This window comes from Silurus meridionalis, chromosome 25, assembly GCF_014805685.1.
Source record: "Silurus meridionalis isolate SWU-2019-XX chromosome 25, ASM1480568v1, whole genome shotgun sequence".
In the NCBI taxonomy this organism is placed as follows: Eukaryota; Metazoa; Chordata; class Actinopteri; order Siluriformes; family Siluridae; genus Silurus; species Silurus meridionalis.
Genome location: NC_060908.1, coordinates 12495001 through 12517500, shown reverse-complemented (window position 1 = coordinate 12517500; position 22500 = coordinate 12495001). Strand labels below are relative to the sequence as shown.

Genomic DNA, 22500 nt, shown 5'->3' with positions numbered 1-22500 from the left:
ACGAGGCCTTTTATCATTCATTTACAAGGTCATCCTGTTCAGCTGAAGCCAGACTGAATGAGTCGCGCTCCTGAAGCGTTGGCGCTGACTGGGTTACTATTTGTGGGTGTTTTTCATTTTTTATTTATTTGCGACGCACCCGCATGAACGAATGTCTGCTGTTAATTAGGTCGTATAACATTTATTGGAGCCACAGGCTTTGTTCAGCGTCACATTAAAGCGATGTGCGAGCAGTGTTTGCTGCCCCCTGGTGGTGAGGTGAGATAATTCACTCTTAACTTGCTTTTATTTGCGAAGTAAGAAAGCGGTTACGGTTTATGAGATTAAAGTCGTAGCAACGCAAGAATAAAGTCGAAATATTTTAACCCGGACCCCTGCTGAAGTACTGCCGACGTTGTTTTACTCACGGTCAATTTCTTCGATCATCATCATCCTCTTAGTCACATCTTCTGAATGAATTTAGTTTCCTGTATAACCGCTGCAATGTCTGTTTACTGATTATAAGTCTGTGCTGATGCGCCAAAAAACTACTAAATTTCCTTATTGCTAAATCCTAACCTAAAGTAGGATTTAACCAAATCCTCCACACAGCAAAATGTTTCTCACAATTCTGTGGACTATTCTTCATTCTCGTCTTCCTGCGATTTAATTTTGAAAATATTCCTACTTTATTCTCGTATTGCTCCGATTTTATTCGAAAAATATTTCGACTTTATTCTAGTCATTTTTACTTTATTTTCTTGACCCTCTTCCCAGAAGACTGGAGAGTCTGTTTTAATAACAGAAAAAGGGGAGTAATTGTGGACTTGGATGTTCAAAAAGCACATACAAATCTTATGATCAGGTGGCCACAAACTTTTGGCCATACAGTGTAATATGATGTAGCTAGTTTTTAGCTGGATGTTTGATATAATAAGTCATTTTATTATATTTTATGTTCACCGCTTTCTAAAGTTTTTTTCCTCCCTGAAAAGAGAGTGGGGACAAGGTGAAATAAAAACCAGCTGGTGCTGGAATGCAGGAGCGAAATTTCAGCCAAGGGTCATAGTTGTCTTTTCAGTCAACTGAGGCTTTTCAGAGTTGGAGGAGAAGCAGCGAGATACCAGGCTAAAACGCTCACAGCGAAAATATATCAAAAGTGTTTAGAACGTCGAGGTGCTCCGAAGGTTAACAGGAAGTGGGTTGGGTTTTTTTTGCTTCCTTTATTATATTACTGTCAGAAGATGGTGCATAAAGAGGATTAGTTGCGTGGGTTTTATATTCCTCTCGGCCGGCTGTATTTGGTTCACAGATACTGTGGGGATTTTCTTATAGTATACACACCTGCGTGCGCACACACACACACACACACACACACACACACACACACACACCGACAAATCAGACATATACCAAGATCTTTTTTCGTTTACTTGCTTGCATAACACATCAATCGCCCAGTGTGGGAATCTGAGCCTGTGCACTTCCGGCTAAACAAATGCAAGTAGAGGAGGTGCAACCTGAATGTGTGTGTGTGTGTGTGTGTGTGTGTGTGTGTGGACAAGTCATCTGCCATTCAACAGCATTAAGCAGCAAATGCTACAACACATCATGTGACATTCGAATCAAGGTTTTCTAAAATAGCAAAGAATTCAGCTGATTAGCTCGGACGATTCTTCCGACCAAAACAATTCCTCCAGTTCCATAGTTTGCATGCATGACAGCTTATTCCAAACAGAATGTTAATTTGTATGTGATTTCAAATTTTGAATGAATTCCTATAAATTCCTGTAAATTCCCATAAATTCCTGGTTAGTTTCCAACACGGAATATCTCCAAAATTCCCCAGAAGTTGTTCCCATGGAATGTTTCCGGAAATGTTCAGGAAATTGGCCACCTCTTTTCAACCCTAGAATTATGTCTGTTTGCTGATCAGCCTGAAATAAATAGTGTGATAAAGACGGGAATTAGGAATTCCAAACCGGCATTTTCTTCCTTTTTTTTTTATCTAGTAAAAAATCTGAAATGTAATTTTCCAAGCGTTTGTTGGTGGCTTAATTAGTTTTATTATACGGTGGCTAGAAATTGGAGGAAAAACATACAGCCATGGTTTCAACCTGCCATATATGATCTTTCATTATATGTGTATAGAGACGTTCGAGAGAAGGATTGGTGTGAGGCGGAAGCTTAGTGGATAAGGCATTGGACATAAGGCATGAGTTCAAATCCTATGGTGTGACCTGAGCAAGGTTTATAATCGCATAGCTGCTCAGTCGTATGAATGAGATAAATGTAAATCGCTATGGATACGGGCATCTACCATATGCCATAACTGTAAAAGTAGATTGAAAGGATGTCAGGACGAACAACAAACAGTCAACAAACAATCCTCCGATCTTTGTATGATGCACTATAGGTGCTTTATACACCCCTTTCTGAGAACAATCGTACAACTCGGACACAAACCTCGAACAATTTCTCCATTCTGATTGGCCAGAACTCCTGCAACAGTACTAATAACAGGAACCAACCATGTTATAACTATATATAAAATATAACAATAAATGGACAAATAATGAACACAGATTGTATTCATAATGAATAAATAGCAAAATCCTGGTCTACATCTTCCACTAACAGCAGACTCATTAAATGTGAAAGATTTAAAGTGGACGTGACTGGAGTTTCTCACTCGCTCCTCACATTTCAGCACTGACAGCAACACTGATCCGTTCCTGGCGGATGTGCTGACGTACCGTACAGTTGTTGACCAGGAGAGTGTGTGTGTGTGTGTGTGTGTGTGTGTGTGTGTGTGTGTGTGTGTGTGTGGGAGAGACACGATGTGGGTCAAAGATGAATGAAGTGGTGTAAAGTCCTTCTCCGTCTTCGTTTTGTCATTTTAATGAACTTTTGATGTTGTGTGTGTTTCAGATGAGGAGTCTTCCGGACTGTACGGCTTCCTGCACGTCATCGTCCATTCTGCCACTGGCGTCAAAGAGTCAGCCAGTACGTACTCTGTGTGTGTGTGTGTGTGTGTGTGTGTGTGTGTGTGTGTGTGTGTGTGTGTGTGTGTGTGTGTGTGTGTGTTGTTGTGTTTACACTTGCCCAGTTAACTGTGTTATTTCATTATCCCCAGTATAAGTACAACTAATATACTGCATCTGTTTGAAGGGATTGTATTTCTTGTTCCTTAGCAGTACAAATCTGTCTCATGCACATAAATGTGATAAGCACAAGATTATGGACTGCCAGAGAGAGGGGATGGGATGGAGATGGGGTGGGGTGTGAGTGAGGGGGGTGATGGGGAGAGATAGACAATGAGCTAGACAAAAAACACGTACAGCTTTTATTTAGCTTCCTCAGACACACACATCATTCTTTTGGTTCAGTTCAGGTTTCAGCTGGCGGACTGCACTGAGCAAGTGAAGGTAAATGTGTATAGAGGAAGATGGAGAGATCTTAGATTGTAGTTGGAGAGGTACTGGAGATAGGTAGGGGTAGATAAGGACATAGCCAGGTACGGTAAGATTAGCAAATAGAGAGGTGTGGGTAGATTGAGACAGACAGACGAATGGGTGGGGGCAGAGAGGTAGTTGGATCAGGTGGGGATTGATGTGTAGATGGACAGACATAAGATTAGATGGGTTAATAGACAGATAGACAAGTGGGGTAGATTGACAGGTGGGGTGTTGATGTGTAGATGGACAGGTATAAGAGTAGGAGTGGATGAACAGATTGAAAGGTAGGGGGTTTATGTGTAGATGGACAGTTAGACAGACAGAGGTAAATGGACAGGTTGAGGTTTGATGAGTAGATGGACAGAGAGGTAGTGTTAGATGGGCAGATGGACAGGTTGGTTAATATGTAGATGAACAGATAGACTGGAAATAAGGTAAGTGTGTGGAAGAACAGATAGACAGGAAGGGGTTCATGTGTAAATGGACAGATACAGTTAGGTGGGTGATGAGTAGATAGACAGGCAGGGGTTGATGGACAGGTAGAGGCTTGATGAGTGTTTGGACAGACAAACGGACAGGATTGGATGGGTGGATAAGCAGATAGACAAGTAGGGGTAGGTGGGCAGATGGCCTGGTAGGGGTTGATATGTAAATAGACAGATTGACAGGTAGGGAGTTAATTGGTAGATGGACAGATAGAGAGAGGAGTATAGATGGAAAGATTGATGGGTAAAGAGTTGATGAGTAGATGGAGTGGGCGATAGATGGGTAGAGGGTTGATGAGTAGATGGACAGATAGAGTAGGTATGTATTGGTAGATGGGCAGATAGACAGGTAGGGGTAGATAGACAGACTAACAGATAAATAGGTAGGGGTGGATAAACAAATAGAGAGATAGAGGCAGTAATCTAATCTAATCCTAATCTGAAGAGAAGTACTTACCTGCCTTGTAATACCTCCACGTTACTTACACTCACATTGCTCTTCTTGATTAATGCATTCATTTCTATAATGAAGGTCAGTTTACACAGCAAGCCACTGCCCCAGGGGGACAAATAACCGATTCACTTCCCTTTAATACCCAGAGCCCTGTTCCATATGGTGTGTTGATGGGAATGAGCATAGTCTTAATAGCTTTAGCTCTAGCATATGGCATGCTCACTCTGTAGATTGGAGCGTGTGTGATAACAATCAGACGTCTGTTTTAAAAGCGGTCCAGAAGAGCAGAGCGCAGCGCAGAGTGGTTCTCTCAGAAAGGCCTGTTTGCACTAATAACTACACTGTCATCTCTCAAAAGAGCATTGTGTGTGTGTGTGTGTGTGTGGTTCGCATCTGTTGCTTTCCTTTGTCTAATCCCAATCCCCCCCCAGCTTGAAGTGCGGTTTACATTCATCATTGATTTGCCTCAACACATGAGGACATGCAACTAGAGCACGTTTTATCTGTTTCCCGGTCACTATACAGCAAAAACAGTGTGAGAAGAATAGAAGAGAAAGATGGATAGAGAGAGCACACACTCATTTGATAAAGTATACTATTTGCTATATATAATAACAATTCTTTGTAGAGCAGCTCGATATCCATTTTCCCAATATTTTGAAATACACAGGTGCATCTCAATAAACAAGAATGGTGTGAAAAAGTTCATTATACAAATTGTGAAACTCGTGTATTAAATAAATTCGGAAGTCTTCGGTTCTTTCACCTGTGATGATTTTGGCTCCTATTTAACAAAAAACCCACCAATTCACCATCTCAACAAATGAGAATACTTCATTAAATCAATAAAAAAAATATTTAGTGAATTGTTGGCCTTCTGGAAAGTATGTTCATTTACTGTATGTACTCAATACTTGGTAGGGGCTCCTTTTTCTTTAATTTCTGCCTTAATTTAGCATGGCATGGAGGTGATCAGTCCAACTCTGGAAGCCCAGGTTTCTTTGACCGTGGCCTTCAGCTCATCTGCATTTTTTGTGCACATACAAACCTTATGGTTGGGTGTCCACAAACTTTTGTTCACACAGCATATATTTCATATGGTTCCTTTTCCTAATCTTATAATTCATTCCAGGTTTCTGTTGCGTTCTGTTCATGCGATCGTTTCTTTTCTTCAAACAGTAAATGAAATCAGGACTCCTTCCTGCGCCCGAACCAGCGTGCGCTCGGAGCCATCGGCTTCAAACAGAACACGGGGAAAAAAAAAAGTATAGATAAACAAAGCGTTATCATAGTCATAATTCTGCAAAGAATTAGACCATGGTTTTGCGTAACAAATCAATAAATAAATAACGCACACATAAGACACCCGCTTGGAATGACATTATTTATCCCCCCCCCCACCCCGCCCCACACCGCGTCACTCCACAATTCAGCGTCACAAAGTGACCACAAGCATTTTAACCTCGAGCGCTCGAACATCTGCGCCAGCAAACATTACAAAGCTCCCGAACCTGGTTCTGCTTATTTTCCACCCTCGCTGAAACAATCGCTTGTATTATGTAAAATGAGCTTTTGTGTTAAATGCCAAGGTTTTTTTTTTTTTTTTTGTTCTGGTTGCCAAAACAGTGACACTGTGCTATATCAGCTTTTTCCTCTCCTTCTTTTATGAGCATGTAAATAGGCCCAACTATTACTTTTAGCACATGCAATGCTTTTCTGATGCTCAGACCCCCTGCTGGGCTTAATTTTTCATTTATTCTGCTTTTTAAGCACCTTTTTTTTTTTTTTTTTTAATATAACCGTCCATCTGCATCTTTGTACAGCCCTGAAATCGGCCTGCTGGAACATCTAAAATACGTGCCAGAACTAGAAACTGTACAATGAAAAAAGAATGAATAAAAAAAAAAAAAAAAAAAGATGGAAAGCCAGTAAACGTATTGATTGCATTATATTCAATACAATTCATGTCCAAAGATAACAAGCCTGCATTTAATAAAAGTGATTTCCCAAAATGCTCAGCTCTTCATGGTTGCATGGTTTCTTTTAGGCAAGCCATGGAGCTGACACAATATTTTCATATCATTTTTTCTTTTCTTTTCTTTTTTTTTTTTTTAGCAATTTTGTCATTTAAATGATTGAGATCATCAAGCAAATTTCAATATTAAGACAATCCTTAATAAATGATGCTTTCATTTATTAAGACAATCCTTAATAAATGATGCTTTCATTTATTCTGGGAAGAAAGCTGCCTAAACTTGCCTGTGTAAAACGTAATTGCCATTGAACTAACAACTAACAACGAGTCTTTCACAATGCTGTAGATGAATTTCATACTCTTCTTTGCAGAATTGTTGTAATTCAGCCGCATTGGAGGGTTTTTAAACATAAATAACCTGTTTACATCTAGACTTTAACTAAACCAATCCAGAGCCATTCAGTGGTGGACTTGCTGGTGTGCGCTTGAGCTTGAGGTCATGAACCGATGAATGAACATTCTCCCTTGGGATTTTCTGATGGAGCGCAAAATTCATTTTTCCGTCATTTATGCAAAGCAGCCCCAGACCATCACACTACCACCACCATGTTTGACTGTTAGTATGATTTTTTTTTTTGTTGTTGTAAAATGCCGTTTTATTTTTACGCCAGATGTAACTAGATGCACATCTTCCAAAATGTTCATCTTTTGTCTCATCAGTCCTCAGAATATGACGACTTCTCATAGGGCTAGATAGGTTTGGACAGCTTTTTCCGCCAAATTTACAAAATCATCATTTTAAAACTGCATTTTGTATTTACTCCGAAATTGAAATGTTAAAATTAGTTTGATGATCTGAATCATTTAAATATGCAAATATGCAAAAAAAATAAATAATAATAATTAAAAACTTTTTTATAGCACTTTATGCAACATATTGACCCTTTTCTCACAGCACACTTTCATTCATTGGGGTATTTTCAATCAGTATAAGCCAGAGATACCCAAACTCGGGTTTGTGGGACAAAGTTGACTTTTAAATCGACAATGTCGTATATGTGAAGTGGAGAAAAGGGAAAAATTTCCAATTTAATATTAAACATATTCTGTCATAATTTTTCATGTATAATGTATTTATATGTAAAGAATATGTAAGAATTTGACTTGTTTCATGTGCAAGTTAAGATACAGTACAGCATGCTTTCTGACGCACAGCAAACAGCTGAATATGAAGAGATCAAATTATTGATATTAATTAATATTAATAATTAAATAGTAAATGATTAATATTATTATATATTAATATAAATATTTTATTATAATATTTTAATGTATATAATTCAAACTTTGTGTGTATGTGTATATATATATATATATATATATATATATATATATATATATATATATATATATATATATATATATATTTCTTTATTTCTTTTTATTTAATAATTTTTTCTTTATTAGAAAAGACCAAGACTAAAGGAAATTCTGTTATTCTCTTAGAAAATTCAGGTGTTCCAATACTTTTGTCCATCTAGTAAAAATGTCTGTCTATTGACTGACACACACGAACACATCGTTCCCAAAGGGATGTTGTGTGTATGTTCAGCACCTGCTCTACATCACATCCAGGTTGAAAGGTCACCCAGGAATGCAATCCATCACAATGTCATTGACCGACACCGGCTGCTTGGTACTATGAATCAATTTCAACTCTTCGTGTGTGCGCGTGTGGATGTTCGAGAGCCGTTATTGCGATAGAGACGCGGGAAATTGATAATGTGATGCCGTTTGAACTGCAGCGTCAGCTCTGAAGCTCTGAAGCTCGGATTTCCTCTCGTCGCTTTGAGACACATGTTTACTGCAGAACGGTTTTCACTTGAATGCTTGGATCTATTTTTTAGTCTGTTTGTCAGCAAATTGTGTAATTTAGTTTTCATTGCAGTAGCTTACTCTCTGATCTAACATTCATGGTATTGGATTTGCCAACATTGAAACATAAGCAAAAGATTCTGGACACCTGACCATAAGATTCATGTACTTTTTGAACATCCCAATCCTCATTTACTCCCTATTTTCTGTTATAATGCCCTCCACTCTTCTTTTGGAGATTTGTGCTCTATAATAACCTTGAGATTTGAGGTTAGAGCTCTATAGCAGGCCACTTAAGATCTTCCACTCCAACCCATTTAAAGCATGTGTTCATGGAGCTGGCTTTGTGCACAAAGGCCATTGGCATGCTGGAAAAGTTATGGGTCTCCCCATTCAAGTGAAGGGAAAATAGCATGGTCCTACATTTAATGGCATCCTATATACAGTTGTGTGCCTCCAACTGTGTGGAAAGAGTTTGAAGAAGACCCACATTTTGCTAGAAATGTCTGGTGTCTCAGTACTTCGGTATGATGTCTTTACATTTTGTTTAATCTGTGCATGTTTTCAGATCTCTACTGCACCCTAGAAGTGGATTCCTTCGGCTACTTTGTTAGCAAAGCCAAGACCCGTGTGTTCCGAGACACCACTCAGCCGCATTGGAATGAGGTAAGCCTCTTTTTTTTTTCTTCTCCATCTGGTCCATGTGTTTATTTATTAGTTTTTTTTCCTGTATTTAATTATAAAGTAGAGGTCGACCGATTCTAGTGATACCAATATCTAGGGTGGATCGTACTTGGCATTAAACGAATAAGCAACTGATTTAAAATGTATACGTGATTTAAAAAAGAACACTCCATATAAAATATTACTGAACTTTATTAAAACATTTGAATTTTCAAAATGACAATCATGAGAATGAAATACATTTGAATATTATAATTATATTAATAAATATTGGGGAAAAAAGACGCATTTAAACTGAAACAAAAACTAACACAGTTACATCTAAAATGGATTTCAAAAAAAGACGCTTCAAATAAACAGGTCGTGGCTTCAGTGATTTGCCTCTAGAGGCCGCTCTCGTACTATATAGTGCAACCCGGAAAAACTATCAGTATGGAAAACCATCAGTATTTTCCAGCAATCAACTATCGGTGCTGATGAATCGGTCGACCTCTATGATGAAGAAAGTATATTCATCATTTTTTTCCTTTGCCACGCCTCTCCATCAGGAGTTTGAAATCGAACTTGAGGGCTCGCAGTGCCTGCGCATCCTGTGCTACGAGAAATGCTATGACAAGTCCAAGCTCAACAAGGACGACAACGAGATTGTTGACAAGATCATGGGCAAGGGCCAAGTGCAGGTAGGAGGCGCAATCAATAGTTCCTATTTGCACTTGTTACACACGTCTCAGGAAAAAATTCTGACGATAAGGAAAAAGGTCCTCATTAATGCCGAACTGGGTGCGTGTAACGGTTTTGCTCTGGAAATGTTGTCTTTTAAGCGTATTTGTGGTGAAAATGGTCTGGCGGTAGAGAAAACAATAAGAATTATTATTAGCCAGTCATATTTTTGTTGAACTGGTGTATTGTTTGCATGGTTTGGACGATGTTCCTTCCACCACTTTCAATGGTATCGTCATTATCCTTTGTGTTAAATCTGACACCGAATTATTATTCCAACTGCGTTCCTTGCCGCCTCCTCGTGCCTCCTCACGAATCTAGGGCAGCGTTTAAGAAAGCCGGAAAGCGGGTTGGGGGTGAAATTAATTGCAGAGCCGATTCTCATGTTCATGCTTCCCCTTGTCTCGTGGGAACACGGGTGAACTGAGAGCTCAGAGTATTCCCTTTGCTTCTGCTTCTCCCCCTTATTGTTTTCTCGAAAATTCGCATTCACACAATTCATACGCAGGTGTGTTAGCACTTAACGGCTTGTTGCACAGGTGTCTGTGCGAAAGAAACTATTTTTACCCAACGTGTGAGCGAGCGTGTGGAATGAAGACGAATTCTCATTGGGGAACCCTGTATAAGCTCATGCCCATGTTATCTCTTTTGTATTAATGTTACAACAGAACCGAATGATCGGAATTGTGTCCCAGGGTTGTTGTTGTTTTTTTTTTTTCCGAAACTGGAACTTTCATTAAGTGTGTAGAATTGGAGATTGGATTTCCTTTCCCCAGAGAAGCATGCTTTCTTTGTAGCCTTTTGGTGTTGGGTCAGATCTGGTACTATGTAGAATTCTGTAACATTTTCCCACCATGATATAAAGGATATACCAACAAATGCTTGGTTGTATCGCATCATCTCGGACTAGTTTCCTTTGTCTGATCAAGTTTTTCTCTTGATGGACACCTTGCAGTCCCAGTCAGCTCTGTTACCAAATGGATGTCCATCCCATCTGTCCTTTGAGTGCGGTATTGAAATGGAAAAAGTGGGATTGATGCATTCCTTTTTAAAGAATCAGGATGTGGTGGTGAGATATGTAACCCTGCTCTTGCCAAGTCATAACGCGAAAACAAGCTTAATAAATTGTTTTGGGGTTTTTTTTCCTCAGAGACTCAGTTTCCTTCCAAACACTTTCCTTTTTTCTCCATCTTTACACCACTACTCATGGGTTTGTTTTTGTATAAATCAAGCTTTTTGTTCAACAGAAGAAGGTCACTCACTGAGAAAATTAAGGTCCTGCTTTATTGCTGAGACTGGAGTGTACCTTACTGGAACATATCGATTTCATTGCAGCTGTGGACTTTACATGGATCCAAACAGGAGACTCGCAGTTTTCCTTCGAGATCTCTGATGCATCACTTCCTTCTCCTCCTCTTCCTCCACCACTTGCATACCGGACAGGTCAAAAGAACAATAATAAGCCAATGAAGGATCTGGGAAAACGCTAAGCGCAGAAATGCGTGTCTTAGAGTCTTTGCCTCTAATCTCGATTTATATTTCCGTGCAAACGCTCCATGCAGAGGCCTCGTTTATGTGCGTTTGAGGACCTGATTACATAAGAGAAAGTTTGTTGCCCGAAAATGCACAAAGATGCCTACCACGAACGGGCTTGTTTGTCTATCTCGTCTACATTCCTGATTGATCTCTCCCCTTCTCTTTTTCCCACTCTTTTCTTCACTGTGGCTTTGGCAGCATTGTGTATACAATCCTAAAATGAAAACAAGCAGGGAACATTGCTCTTGCAGGCAGCGCAGAGATATTTTCACCACATGTGGAGCTGGCATGGCCTGAAAGAAGGAAAAGGCTGAAAGGATAGGATGTGCTGTCCCGAAACGTCCTAAAATGCTGGGAACATCTGAGGTTTGGGGACTGAAGAGACTGTATTTCACACGGTGGAGTATAAGGCAAGAGTGGAGGGTATGTTAGATGTACTATATGTATATACAAAATTAAATTCTGAATAAAAAAATTACATTCAAAATTAAGGCGTTAATAACGCGTTAACGCATTCATTTTAACGTCATTAAAATGCACTTTTATTTCAACGTGCAAATAATGCAGCAGGAATTTCTGTTTGACCATTTTTATTCAAAATATAAATAAATATAAAAGAGGCGAAATTGAAAATTTCATTGCAACACATTAATTCACGACGCCCTTTCTTAACTTAATTTTTTTTCTATTATCTCATTTGTTTTGCTGATGCGCCAAGTCTCAAATCAAGCACCAAAATCCGCCATTATTGGCACATCCGGCAATTAAAACCGTCCGTGTCGAAACATTGCAATAAATGACAGAAGAAGCCCTTCAGACGGTGTTTTATTACGTAAATAATAAGGACACCAAATGGAACTTTTGCTATGTTTCCTTACGGACAGTTTTAAATGCCAGATGTGCGAATCATGGCGGATTTCGGTGCTTGATTTGCTCAAAGCTAATGGTGTAGACGAAAGGTTGGCTTGACCCAAATGTTCAACATAATTAAGTAGGCAAGGTTATTCCCTTATAGTTGACCCAAAAGTCAAGGCTTTGCTATAAAAGGAACCCCAGTTCAGACTTTGTATTTAAATCGAGCCACGATTGATGTGTATATGTGATGTGATATATGTAGTGCATGACTCAGCAAGTTTGCCATACAGAAACTTAAAAAATACTGTAGCAATCGTGTATAACTGAAAGATATTAAAAAGACAAATAGGAAAGCATGGACAAACAAGTTTTCCCCATCTCACAGAGAAATGATGTTACTACCTTGAAGTAGCAAAGATTCAAGCGCTGACAGATCTGCTGTTTTCGTAACGGGTCAGGCCAAGATGGAAAGACCCAAGATTTTCCCTTCGGTCTCTTGAGAGTTCCACATTTATTGACTGAGTCTGTGGCTTCAGCATACACGAAGGCCTTAAATGGACAAGTCTGTATTTAGAGGCTGGTGCTCTAAATGTGTGTGATAGTTTTTTACTTAGACAGGGAAAGTTTACATTTTCAACGTCCATGCATTGATGTCTTAAAATCGATTCCTACACCAAGTCTTTACTTGACCCTCTACTTGGCCTGTTATGTTAGCCTAAGTTCCTTCTGCCAAGAGTTAACCTTTAAACTCTGGGGACAACCGCGGTAATTGGAGGTCGATTGGCTACTAATATGGCACATTATCTTCTCCTTCAAGCCTAATGGAAGACCCTAATGGCACTTTAATATGGATTCAAGGGGGCAACAAAAAGCAAATCAATGCCTGTTCGATACACATGTCCAACTGTTTACACTTTGTCAAGAATATCTTTAGATTTTAGTCTTCGCAACACATTACATACACATACATTACAACACAGTGGACTGAGACAAACACTACTACATGGAGTTTTTTTACTTGATCAGAAAAGCTGTTAATAATACATGAAACACTACCTGTTTCCTGTTCTACCGTTTTCCAAATCATGTGTGCTTGCTCGTTAGGGACATATTATGCAACAAAAGGGTTCTTGAGCTTAGCACTCACGTACATGAACATTTGGAGATACAAATTTTCCACTAGCCCTGCTTTTTCTTGCTATTCCTCTCTATGCTTGCTGTCTCTCTACCATGTCCCTATATTCCCTGAAGGCAGTTTTAGATTTCCTGGTTCGTTCCTCTTTTGCTCTGCCTTCTCTCCAGTCGTGGTTCTTTTTTTAGGCCGTGTTGTGCCTGGTTGCAGCTGGTAGATTGAATGGTGGGAGTTTGTAAAAAAGCTTTCTCAGCTGTGTTTCAAAATAAAAAATAAATGAGTTCTGATTTGGCTAAGATCACTCTCCCACCGGGCCTTCCTTCATATTTAGGCATTTGGCAGGGTTGTTCATGGAGATGTCGATAAGAAAGTGTCTTCCAGGATCCTAGGGGGCGGCCAGATGGAGGAAAAAAGAAACAGACTTGTATGCCATTGAAAGTTGTCAAGCCTTCGTCCAGTGTTTAGGCACAAGTGGTGGATCCGGGCCTGCACTCGAGGAACCCCGATAGCAGCGAGGAAATTGACACTCCTCAGGCAACATGATGGAAGATATGATTAAAAACCTGGTCTGAGTGCTGATAACAGGGTAGACACAATTAAAAATATGGTGATATTCTGTAGCAAAGGCTGATTGCCGTTCCACAGAAATATGAGGACATTATATAAGATCAAATACGAGTCCCCAGAATGTGTGTGTTGGCCAAATAAAACAACTCGAACAATAAAAAGAGACGGATATCCTAAATAAACAGTCCCTGAATCGTGTTTCAACCCAAATATACACCAGAGCTTGTGTAATACTAAAATCATACTAATACCTTAAAGATACCAAGTGCATTGAGTGGACAGAAATGGGGTAATTTGATGAGAATACAGTATGCTTTTTGTAAATAGTCTTACATCATGCTGTGTTAGTATAGAGAGATTTAATGGTGTATGATAAATCACTTGATTCTACAGTCAGGACTTGGGACCCCTTTAGCCACAGCCTTTAGTACAGTCCTAGGTCTTCAACGTTTTTAGTTGAAACATTATTCCGTCTCTCTGTATTTTTTAATGGCCGTGCTTGCTGTATAATCTGTAATCAGATCTACTGACTGAATTCCCACCACTTTGTATATCCATTGTATCCTATTTCCATTGTACCTTGAAGCAGTAATGGTTTGGGGTAGCCATTGTGCACTGGTGTGTGTGCGAGAGAGAGTGTGTGTAAATGCTCGACAGTGGAATATGGCGTCTAAACGCGATAAATCACACCCCCGAGCCCATCACGTTGTTTTGCAATATGTCATGTGACCTTTTTTCAGTCAGGCATCATCAGGGGGATTGGTAGACAAAGCCAGGCCTGTCAGACCTGACAGATGGGGTTGTTGGAGGCCACACACACCCATATGCACAATGGCCTCAGGCACACATGCACGTTTTAGCCCTGGGGAAAACCTCTTACTAATTGGTGGCAAACAAATTTATTACATGTAAATGATATGGGTCTGATGGCTGGTGGTGAGATTAGACGAGAAACTAAAATTTGAATGCTATAAACCAGGGGTCCACATACATTTTTCTGTGAGGGCCACATAATTCACAAATAATTGATCAGATTTTATGATGATTTTAAATGTATTTATTATGCCCCCTAATGCTGAATTAGTTTATTATTTTGTGATGCACCGTACAGACAAATGAACATTACATTTTAGGAGATATATTTGAGCATTATTACTATCATAATGACATTTTTTCATATTCATCGCTGTTGAAATCAAAATGTTTACTTACTTATGCATATGGTTGGCATGCAAATCTAACAAATAATTAGGCTACGTTAATTACTACAGGTAGACCAATAGTGGATTTTACAGATACCGATAGCTAGGGTGGCTCCTACTTACCGATAAAGTTTTTTTTTAAACCCCCCCCAAAAAAAAGCAAACTGTAACACATACGTAAATTAGTACTGCACTTTATTATGAAAATTTTAAATAATAAAAAGTACTGAACCATAAAAATGTGTTGACTATATATGAATATATTAATGAATAAATATAATAATATAATCAATGCATTATGCAAAGGCAGATAGCGCTTTGGTCAGAGCATTGCATGTATGTACACAGGTAAATACATGCAACGCTCTGACCAAAGCGCTATCTGCCCTCTTTAGCATACACGAGCGCTCATATTTGCCCCTTCAAGCTCCGACAGATGCCCCTATATTTTCCTTGTTTTTCTGTGACTGACAGGAGACTAAGACGTATTCTCTCCCTCCCACCCACAAAGCAATTTTACTCCCTGTGCCGTCGTCATTTATCCTCATTAGCTATGTTCCACAAACAATACCACCAATAAAATCCCTCAAATCTCCCAAATCCACTTTGCTCGTTTTCAGCTCTCCCAGTTCACTCGAACTCGGCACAGTACGTCCTTATTACCGCAAATCTCGCCTAGGGTGCGCCTTCTCAGCCTCGAGAGGTGTGTTTTCCGAGGATCTGGGTCACCATTTAGTCAATACCAAATTAAAGGCTGTCATTTAGCCCGATTTTTTATGCACGAGCTGCCAGGAGGATCTCGGTAAGACAGATTTGGCTTCGGCATGTCATCACTTTATCCCCTTTAATACTTGTCAGAATGAACAGTGACGCGCCAAGATGTTGCCTGGGTTATCTGTGTGTGTGTGTGTGTGTGTGTGTGTGTGTGTGTGTGTGTGTGTGTGTGTGTGTGTGTGTGTGTGTGAGTCGTACTTTTTCTTTTCTAGGTGTCCATTTGTCAGTGTTTATGCATTAGATGGAGGATTACGGAGTAGAGAGGAGTCACAGATGGGCTCCAGTTATGCATCTGATGTTAATGTTAGTGCGAATAGCTTCATTCTGAGTTTTGTGCCTGAGGAAAGATAATGTATAATGTATAAGCTGTATAACGGAGAGCCAGATGTGAACACTTTTGCTTGTTCTTATGTGAGGATTTTTATGAAGAAGAACGTGAGAGGAGGGAAGGAAAAAAACAAAAAAATCAAGCCGGGGGAACAAAAGAAGAGCTCTCACGATCAATGCCAAGGTTATAAATCAGCATGGAAAGGTGCGATGCAGCTCCTTTAACTTTAAACCCCCCCACTGTAAATGCACACAGCTTGCACAACCCCCAATACACACATCAGAATCAAGACTTTTTGTGTGCTCAAGTGCTTAATGTAATGGCACCTCCAATAAGGTTCAATCGCCAGAGAAGTCCAGATTCAGCAGTATAGCAGGCGACCTCTGGATATTATGCTGACATAATGAAAAGTGTGTGTGTGTGTGTGTGTGTGTGTGTGTGTGTGTGTGTGTGTGTGTGTGTGTGTGTGTGTGTGCGCGCGCATTGTCCTCAGATCACCTATATAGTCCAACCGTGTGTTGGATTCCGAATAGGTTTTTCTGTCTTCAAATATAAGCCAGATCTTTTCTATTTGAAACAGGTCTGTTAAAGGGCCGGCGCATACACTATACTCCCGAGTGATGTTTCTGTAGCAACCCGTAGCGGACTAAGACCTGACTCATGTGAATGAGTTATGTCCCCTGTGGCTTTCCATATATTAACACAGAGGTTAGCTGGGACTGAAGCAGAGTTTGTAGTTTTTTGGATCCAAATTTTGGATTTAATCAAGTTGATGGTATGAGATAGCACATTGCAACATTGCTGTGTGTGTGTGTGTGTGTGTGTGTGTGTGTGTGTGTGTGAGAGAGAGAGAGAAAGAGAATGGGAGAGAATAATAGAGAAGGTGAACATTGTAAATGTGCACATGTGCAAGGATGCTCAAATTTCTGTGTGTGTGTGTGTGTGTGTGTGTGTGTGCGCGTGCACGTGCGCGCACATTTGGGCAGCAGACCATTCTAAAAAAATACCAAGAATGGTTGGCTCAAAGAGTGACATGCTGAGGCCAATGAGAGTTCTTGCTTTCTCTCGCTCTCTCTTTCGCGCTCTCTTTCGCGCTCGCTCGCTCGCTCTCTCTCTCTCTCGCTCTCTCGCTCTCTCTCTCTCGCTCTCTGTGTTTTGCTTTTAAATAAAAATGTAAAAGGGGGTGTTCATCCAGGTGCCATAATAGAGATTGATTATGCCGGTCACTGTGCCACTGGGATGTGTAAATCATTACCCCTGTGTGTGTGTGTGTGTATGTGTGTGTGTGTGTGTGTGTGTGTGTGTGTGTAGAGGGCATGAGGTGAAAGATGGTGCTGATGGTCACACACAAAGGGAGACAAAAAAAAGAAGGGAATAAAAGGACATGGAGAGATAAGAAGCCCAACTATCACTCCATACCCCACACACACACACACACACACACATAGACACCAGTTATCTATTAAGATTTCATATGAATTACAGAGGGCAAGATTGCCTCTTTTTTTTTTTTAGACATCATTAAGAATAGAACAAGCTGTCCTGCTTCGTCCCCTCGACTCATTTTTTTTCTTTTGTTCCTCACTGTTCCCTCCTTTACTCCTCCTTCCTAAATCCCTCCTTCTTGTCCAGGTAGACTGGCATTTTTTCCATTAAGCACCCTTAATAAAGGACACTTCTCCTAAAGCCTAATGGTGATAAGATATCCACAGGAGCGTGATGAAAGATGAGTCTGTGGGTTTAGCGTAAAGGTTTTTCTCTAATCCATGCTTTAGACGCGCACACACACACACACACACACACACACACACACACACACACACACACACAGTTATCATAATATCTAGATGTGATATAATATTTCCTATGACTCCGGTGATATCCATGCTGATTGATCAGAAGGTCCTGACTCTATCTTAAGGCTGTAGGTTTGCATCAATGTGTATTTCTAAAGCCTTTTTATTTTCATAGTACCATTAAGGAATAAGACTCAGTAGTGAGATTCTGGATAAAAAATCCAGAAGAAAAGGTCCAGGAGTGAAGATTTAGGATCGAGAATTGTGTAAAATCATGGGTTAATATTCAGGGGTAAAGATTCAGCAGAAAGGTTCTGATGTAGAGAGCCAGAAATAAAATGTAGGCATAAGGATGCAGAGTAAAATTCAGGAACAAAGATCCAGGAGTAAAATTCAGGAAAGAAGATCCAGGAGTAAAATTCAGGCGTGAATATCATAAGTGAAATTCAGGAGCGATGATGTAGAGTAAAATTCATTCATGTTCTGTAGATTATGAGTGAAATTGAGGAGTGTATATTATGGGTAAAATTCAGGAGTGTAGATTATGGGTGAAATTCAGGAGTGAAGATTATGGGTGAAATTCAGGAGTGAAGATTATGGGTGAAATTCAGGAGTGTAGATTATGGGTGGAATTGAGTAGTTTAGATTATGGGTGGAATTCAGGAGTAAAGTTCCAGGATTGAAATTCAGGATTGAGGGTCATGAGAAAAACAAAAAACGAATAAAGATCGTGAATACAATTCAGGAGTGAAGTTCATGAGTAAAATTCAGGACTGAAGATCCAGGAGTGATATTCAGAAGTGAGGATCATGAGTAAAATCTAGGAGTAAATTGTGAATAAAATTCAGAAGTGAAATTTTGGATTGAGAATCATGAGTAAAATGCAGAAGTAAAGATCCAAGAGTGAGAATCCTGAGTAAAATTCAAGATTGAGGGTCATGAATAAAATTCAGGAGTGAGAATCAACTAAGATTCATACTGTACAAACTTTATATATATTTGGGCTGCAGACTTTTTCCAAAAGTAACATTTATTAAGTATTTATGGAAGGAGTCTCCAGTGTCTGGGCTAATTTAGCCCCTCTTACAGACAGTTCTTGTGTACGATTTTGTGTTTTATTAACTTCCAATCACCGGAAACGTTTTGTAAAAATTCCCTTAATGCTGTATTCCTTGTACAACCTAGCTCGTTATTAAGATGATACACAAGTAAAAATCCTTGGGTTGCTTGTTTGCGGTGTGCCTCAAGGTTCCATTGTGGGACCGAAACTATTTCTTCATACATGTAATCATCTGACATGATGGAAACTCGTTACTACGGTGATGTACCGGTATATTTTGCAGACGGTTTTGATCCTGAAGACTCTGAATGGACAAAGTTTAATGAGCAATCGACAACGTCAACTGTGGTCGGATTTCTGCATTTCATTCCATCATGCTGCAGCGGAGAGAAAAACACAACAACATTTGTTTCACTACGAAAAGCAGAACCTGAGCACAACAGTATGGGTTTAACTTGGATGCTTTTCTGTTTGGTGATTAAATTATATAAATTATACTGGTGGTGATGGTGTGTGTGTGTGTGTGTGTGTGTGTGTTTGTAGCAGTATGTGTATAAATCATGTCTTGCAGTAACAGTCACCACTGTGTACATACAGGGACTTATTGATTTTAAAACTGTTTGTCATTTTACCTCACTTCATATCAAGAAATATAAACACACACACACACACACACACACACACACACACACACACACAAAATGGTATCACATTTGCACACAAGCTTTCAGCCATTCTCTCAAGTTTTTCTGTGACATGAGCTGTGGATATTTTAGGAGATTTGGGCAAGAGGAAAGTCTAAAACGGTAAATCCCATACTGAATTTACAAACTTTTCAAGATGTCACTTGAAAAGATTTCACTCCTGATTTTCATTGTAGATCTTCATCTTCTCACTCCTAAATCTCAACTTCAAAATTTCACCCCCGGATCGCACCCCCGAATCCCACTCCTGAATTTCACCCCTGAATCTCACCCCCGGAATTTCACTCCTGGATCTCACCTCTAAATTTCTCGCCTTTAATTCTCACCCATAAATATCACCCTTAAATTTCACCCCTGATTCCTGACTTTCACTCCTGACTTTATTTTTGCTAAACTATGACCCGTGATTTTCTTATATCACCTTTTGTTAATACATATACACACACACACACACACACACACACACACACACACACACAAAAAAACGTGCAGTTGATGTAAAATTACAGAGAATCCAAAACAGCTGTATTTTCTTTTAGTTGAGTTTTATGTCGTGTTCTGTCCCCTGACCTGCTTTTCTTGTTAGCATTGCTGTCACTTTTGTAAAAAAAACAAAACAATAAAAAACTCATCTGAGATCGGTCTTTCTGAGTTCTAAGCGTCCTTATTAGCTCGGAGTTTTGGCTTTAGCACTAACCTGGTTGCTCATTTTCCCATCAGACTCCAGGAAAAGCAGTCCAAATGGGTCAGGACTCAACTGTGTATTTTGGATTTCTCAGCCCACTCTCTTTAATCTAGAGCGGCAGTCAGAAGTGGATTGATGTGCAGCTGTGTGTGTGTGTGTGTGTGTGTGTGTGTGTGTGTGTGTGTGTGTGTGTGTGTTTGCTTTCTAAAATGTAGCCTCCCACTATTCCGGGGCTCTGACGTCTCAGGTGAACTGCTGCTTTAGGATATTTCTGGGTCGCAGCTTTTGGGGTTTTTTTTGGCCTCTTTTTTGCGACACTTTGTGTGTGTGTGTGTGTGTGTGTGTGTGTGTGTGTGTGTGTGTGTGTGTGTGTGTGTGTGTGAGAGAGAGAGAGAGAGAGAGAGAGAGAGAGAGAAAGTAAAAGGGCAGCGGAACAGACGGTTATGAAGGTCTGCATGTGAATAATGGATGAGAACATGGCACACATGATAAGCCTTTACATTTCACCCTGTATTTCTCATCTGCTGCATGAACGAGAGAAAGAGAATGAGAAAGAGCGATAGAGAGAGATAGAAAGGCTAATCACCACGAGTACTTGTCCGATATATGTGAGGAGACAGATACAGCTTTCTAGGGGGTGAAGGTTCGCTCGTATTTAACGTTCCCTTACCAATTTAGTGTGAATACACAGTGTGAATACATCCTGCTCTTATTTCTCCTGGTTTTCTTTGTGCTCTATTTCTTCTTTTGCGACTGCGCTTTGTTCCTTTTGGAAGCGCGATCTCATACAGTATGTACAGAATAACATCGCATTCCACATTTAGTCCCCATGCACTGTTGAATTCCCTTCGCTCATCTGGAAAGATGTTCCACTAAGTTTTGGTGCTTGTAGAGATTTGTGGTGAGATTAATTCCAACACACAGGTGATAGTTCAGTCAGATGCTGATGAGATATATATATATATATATATATATATATATATATATATATATATATATATATATATATATATATATATATATATATATATATATATATATATATATAAATATATATATATATAAATATATAAATAAATTGGTGGACGAATGGAAAAAAAGTAGGAAAGAAAGGAATCAGAAATAAAATAAAAATAGAATATAAAAAGTAGAAGGATGGATAGAGGGCAGAATATTAAAGGAAATTTGAAAGGATGGATGGATGGATGGATGGAAGGTTTTTTTCCAAATGGTATAAGCCAAATATCTCTACAGTGTCATTATTATCGTTTTTATGTATTTCTATCATCATGGACACACACTCTCTAACACACACACACACACACACACACACACACACACACACACACTCTCTCTCTCTAACACACGCACGTGCGCAGTCTGTGTAAATGAAGCTTCTAGCTTGCAGAAAGATGGCAGGACCTTCAGACCCTCTCAATCACTACCAGATGTTTGTTTCCATTGTTTCTGCCACAATGTCCATGTTTCACTCCCTCAGGACACTGAGACCAGAATGTTCTGTCTAGATGGAGGCAGGTTTGACGTGTGTGTGTGTGTGTGTGTGTGTGTTTGTGTTTGTGTTTGTGTTTGTTTTCTGTCATAAAGTGCCTTATCGAAGTGCTAGGGTTTTTTTTTATGGTTGCTAGGTGGTTGCTAGGGTGTGGTGGTGGTCGGCTTTGTTGCGCTACTCTATGTGGTTGCTGCCATGTTGTTCTGTGGTTGCCTTGGTACCCCAAGTGGTCTTTAGTTTGTTACGAGGTCCTTGCTCTGGTAGTTCAACGGATTATCCGGGCTGTTGCTAATTGGTCGCTAGGTGGTTACTGGGGAGTGGTGGTGATCAGCAGTTGTGCAACTGTATGTGGTTTCTCGTGTGTTGTTTGGTTGATACGGTGTCCCAAGTGGTCATTATTTTGCTAGTTGATTCTTGATATTTCAAGCAGTTGACTAGACACTTGCCAGGGTTGTTGCTACGGTGGTTGCTCTGTGGTTACTAGGGTGTTGTGGTGTTTGGTAGTTGTTAATCTATTGTAAGTGGTTGGTAGCATGTTAGATGGTTGCTGTGATATCTCAAGTGGTCACTACGTTGTTACTAGGTGCATGCTCTGGTATTTTAAGTGGTTGCTAGGTAGTTGCTAGGGTGGTTGCTCTGTGGTTACTAGGGTTGGTGGTGTTCGGCAGTTGCTGTGCAATTAATAGTAAGTGGTTGCTCGCATGTTGTTTGGTGGTTGATA

At 39.8% G+C, this 22500-nt stretch overlaps 1 protein-coding gene across 1 annotated transcript in view; it reads left to right on the top strand.

Moving 5' to 3' along the window:
• The window catches only part of abr (ABR activator of RhoGEF and GTPase), a 127911-nt gene that overhangs the window by 82628 nt on the left and 22783 nt on the right, over nt 1-22500 (top strand). Inside the window, 3 exon segments of the mRNA XM_046839551.1 lie at nt 2911-2985; nt 8795-8892; nt 9459-9590. Of these exon segments, the coding sequence (XP_046695507.1) occupies nt 2911-2985; nt 8795-8892; nt 9459-9590 (305 nt within the window).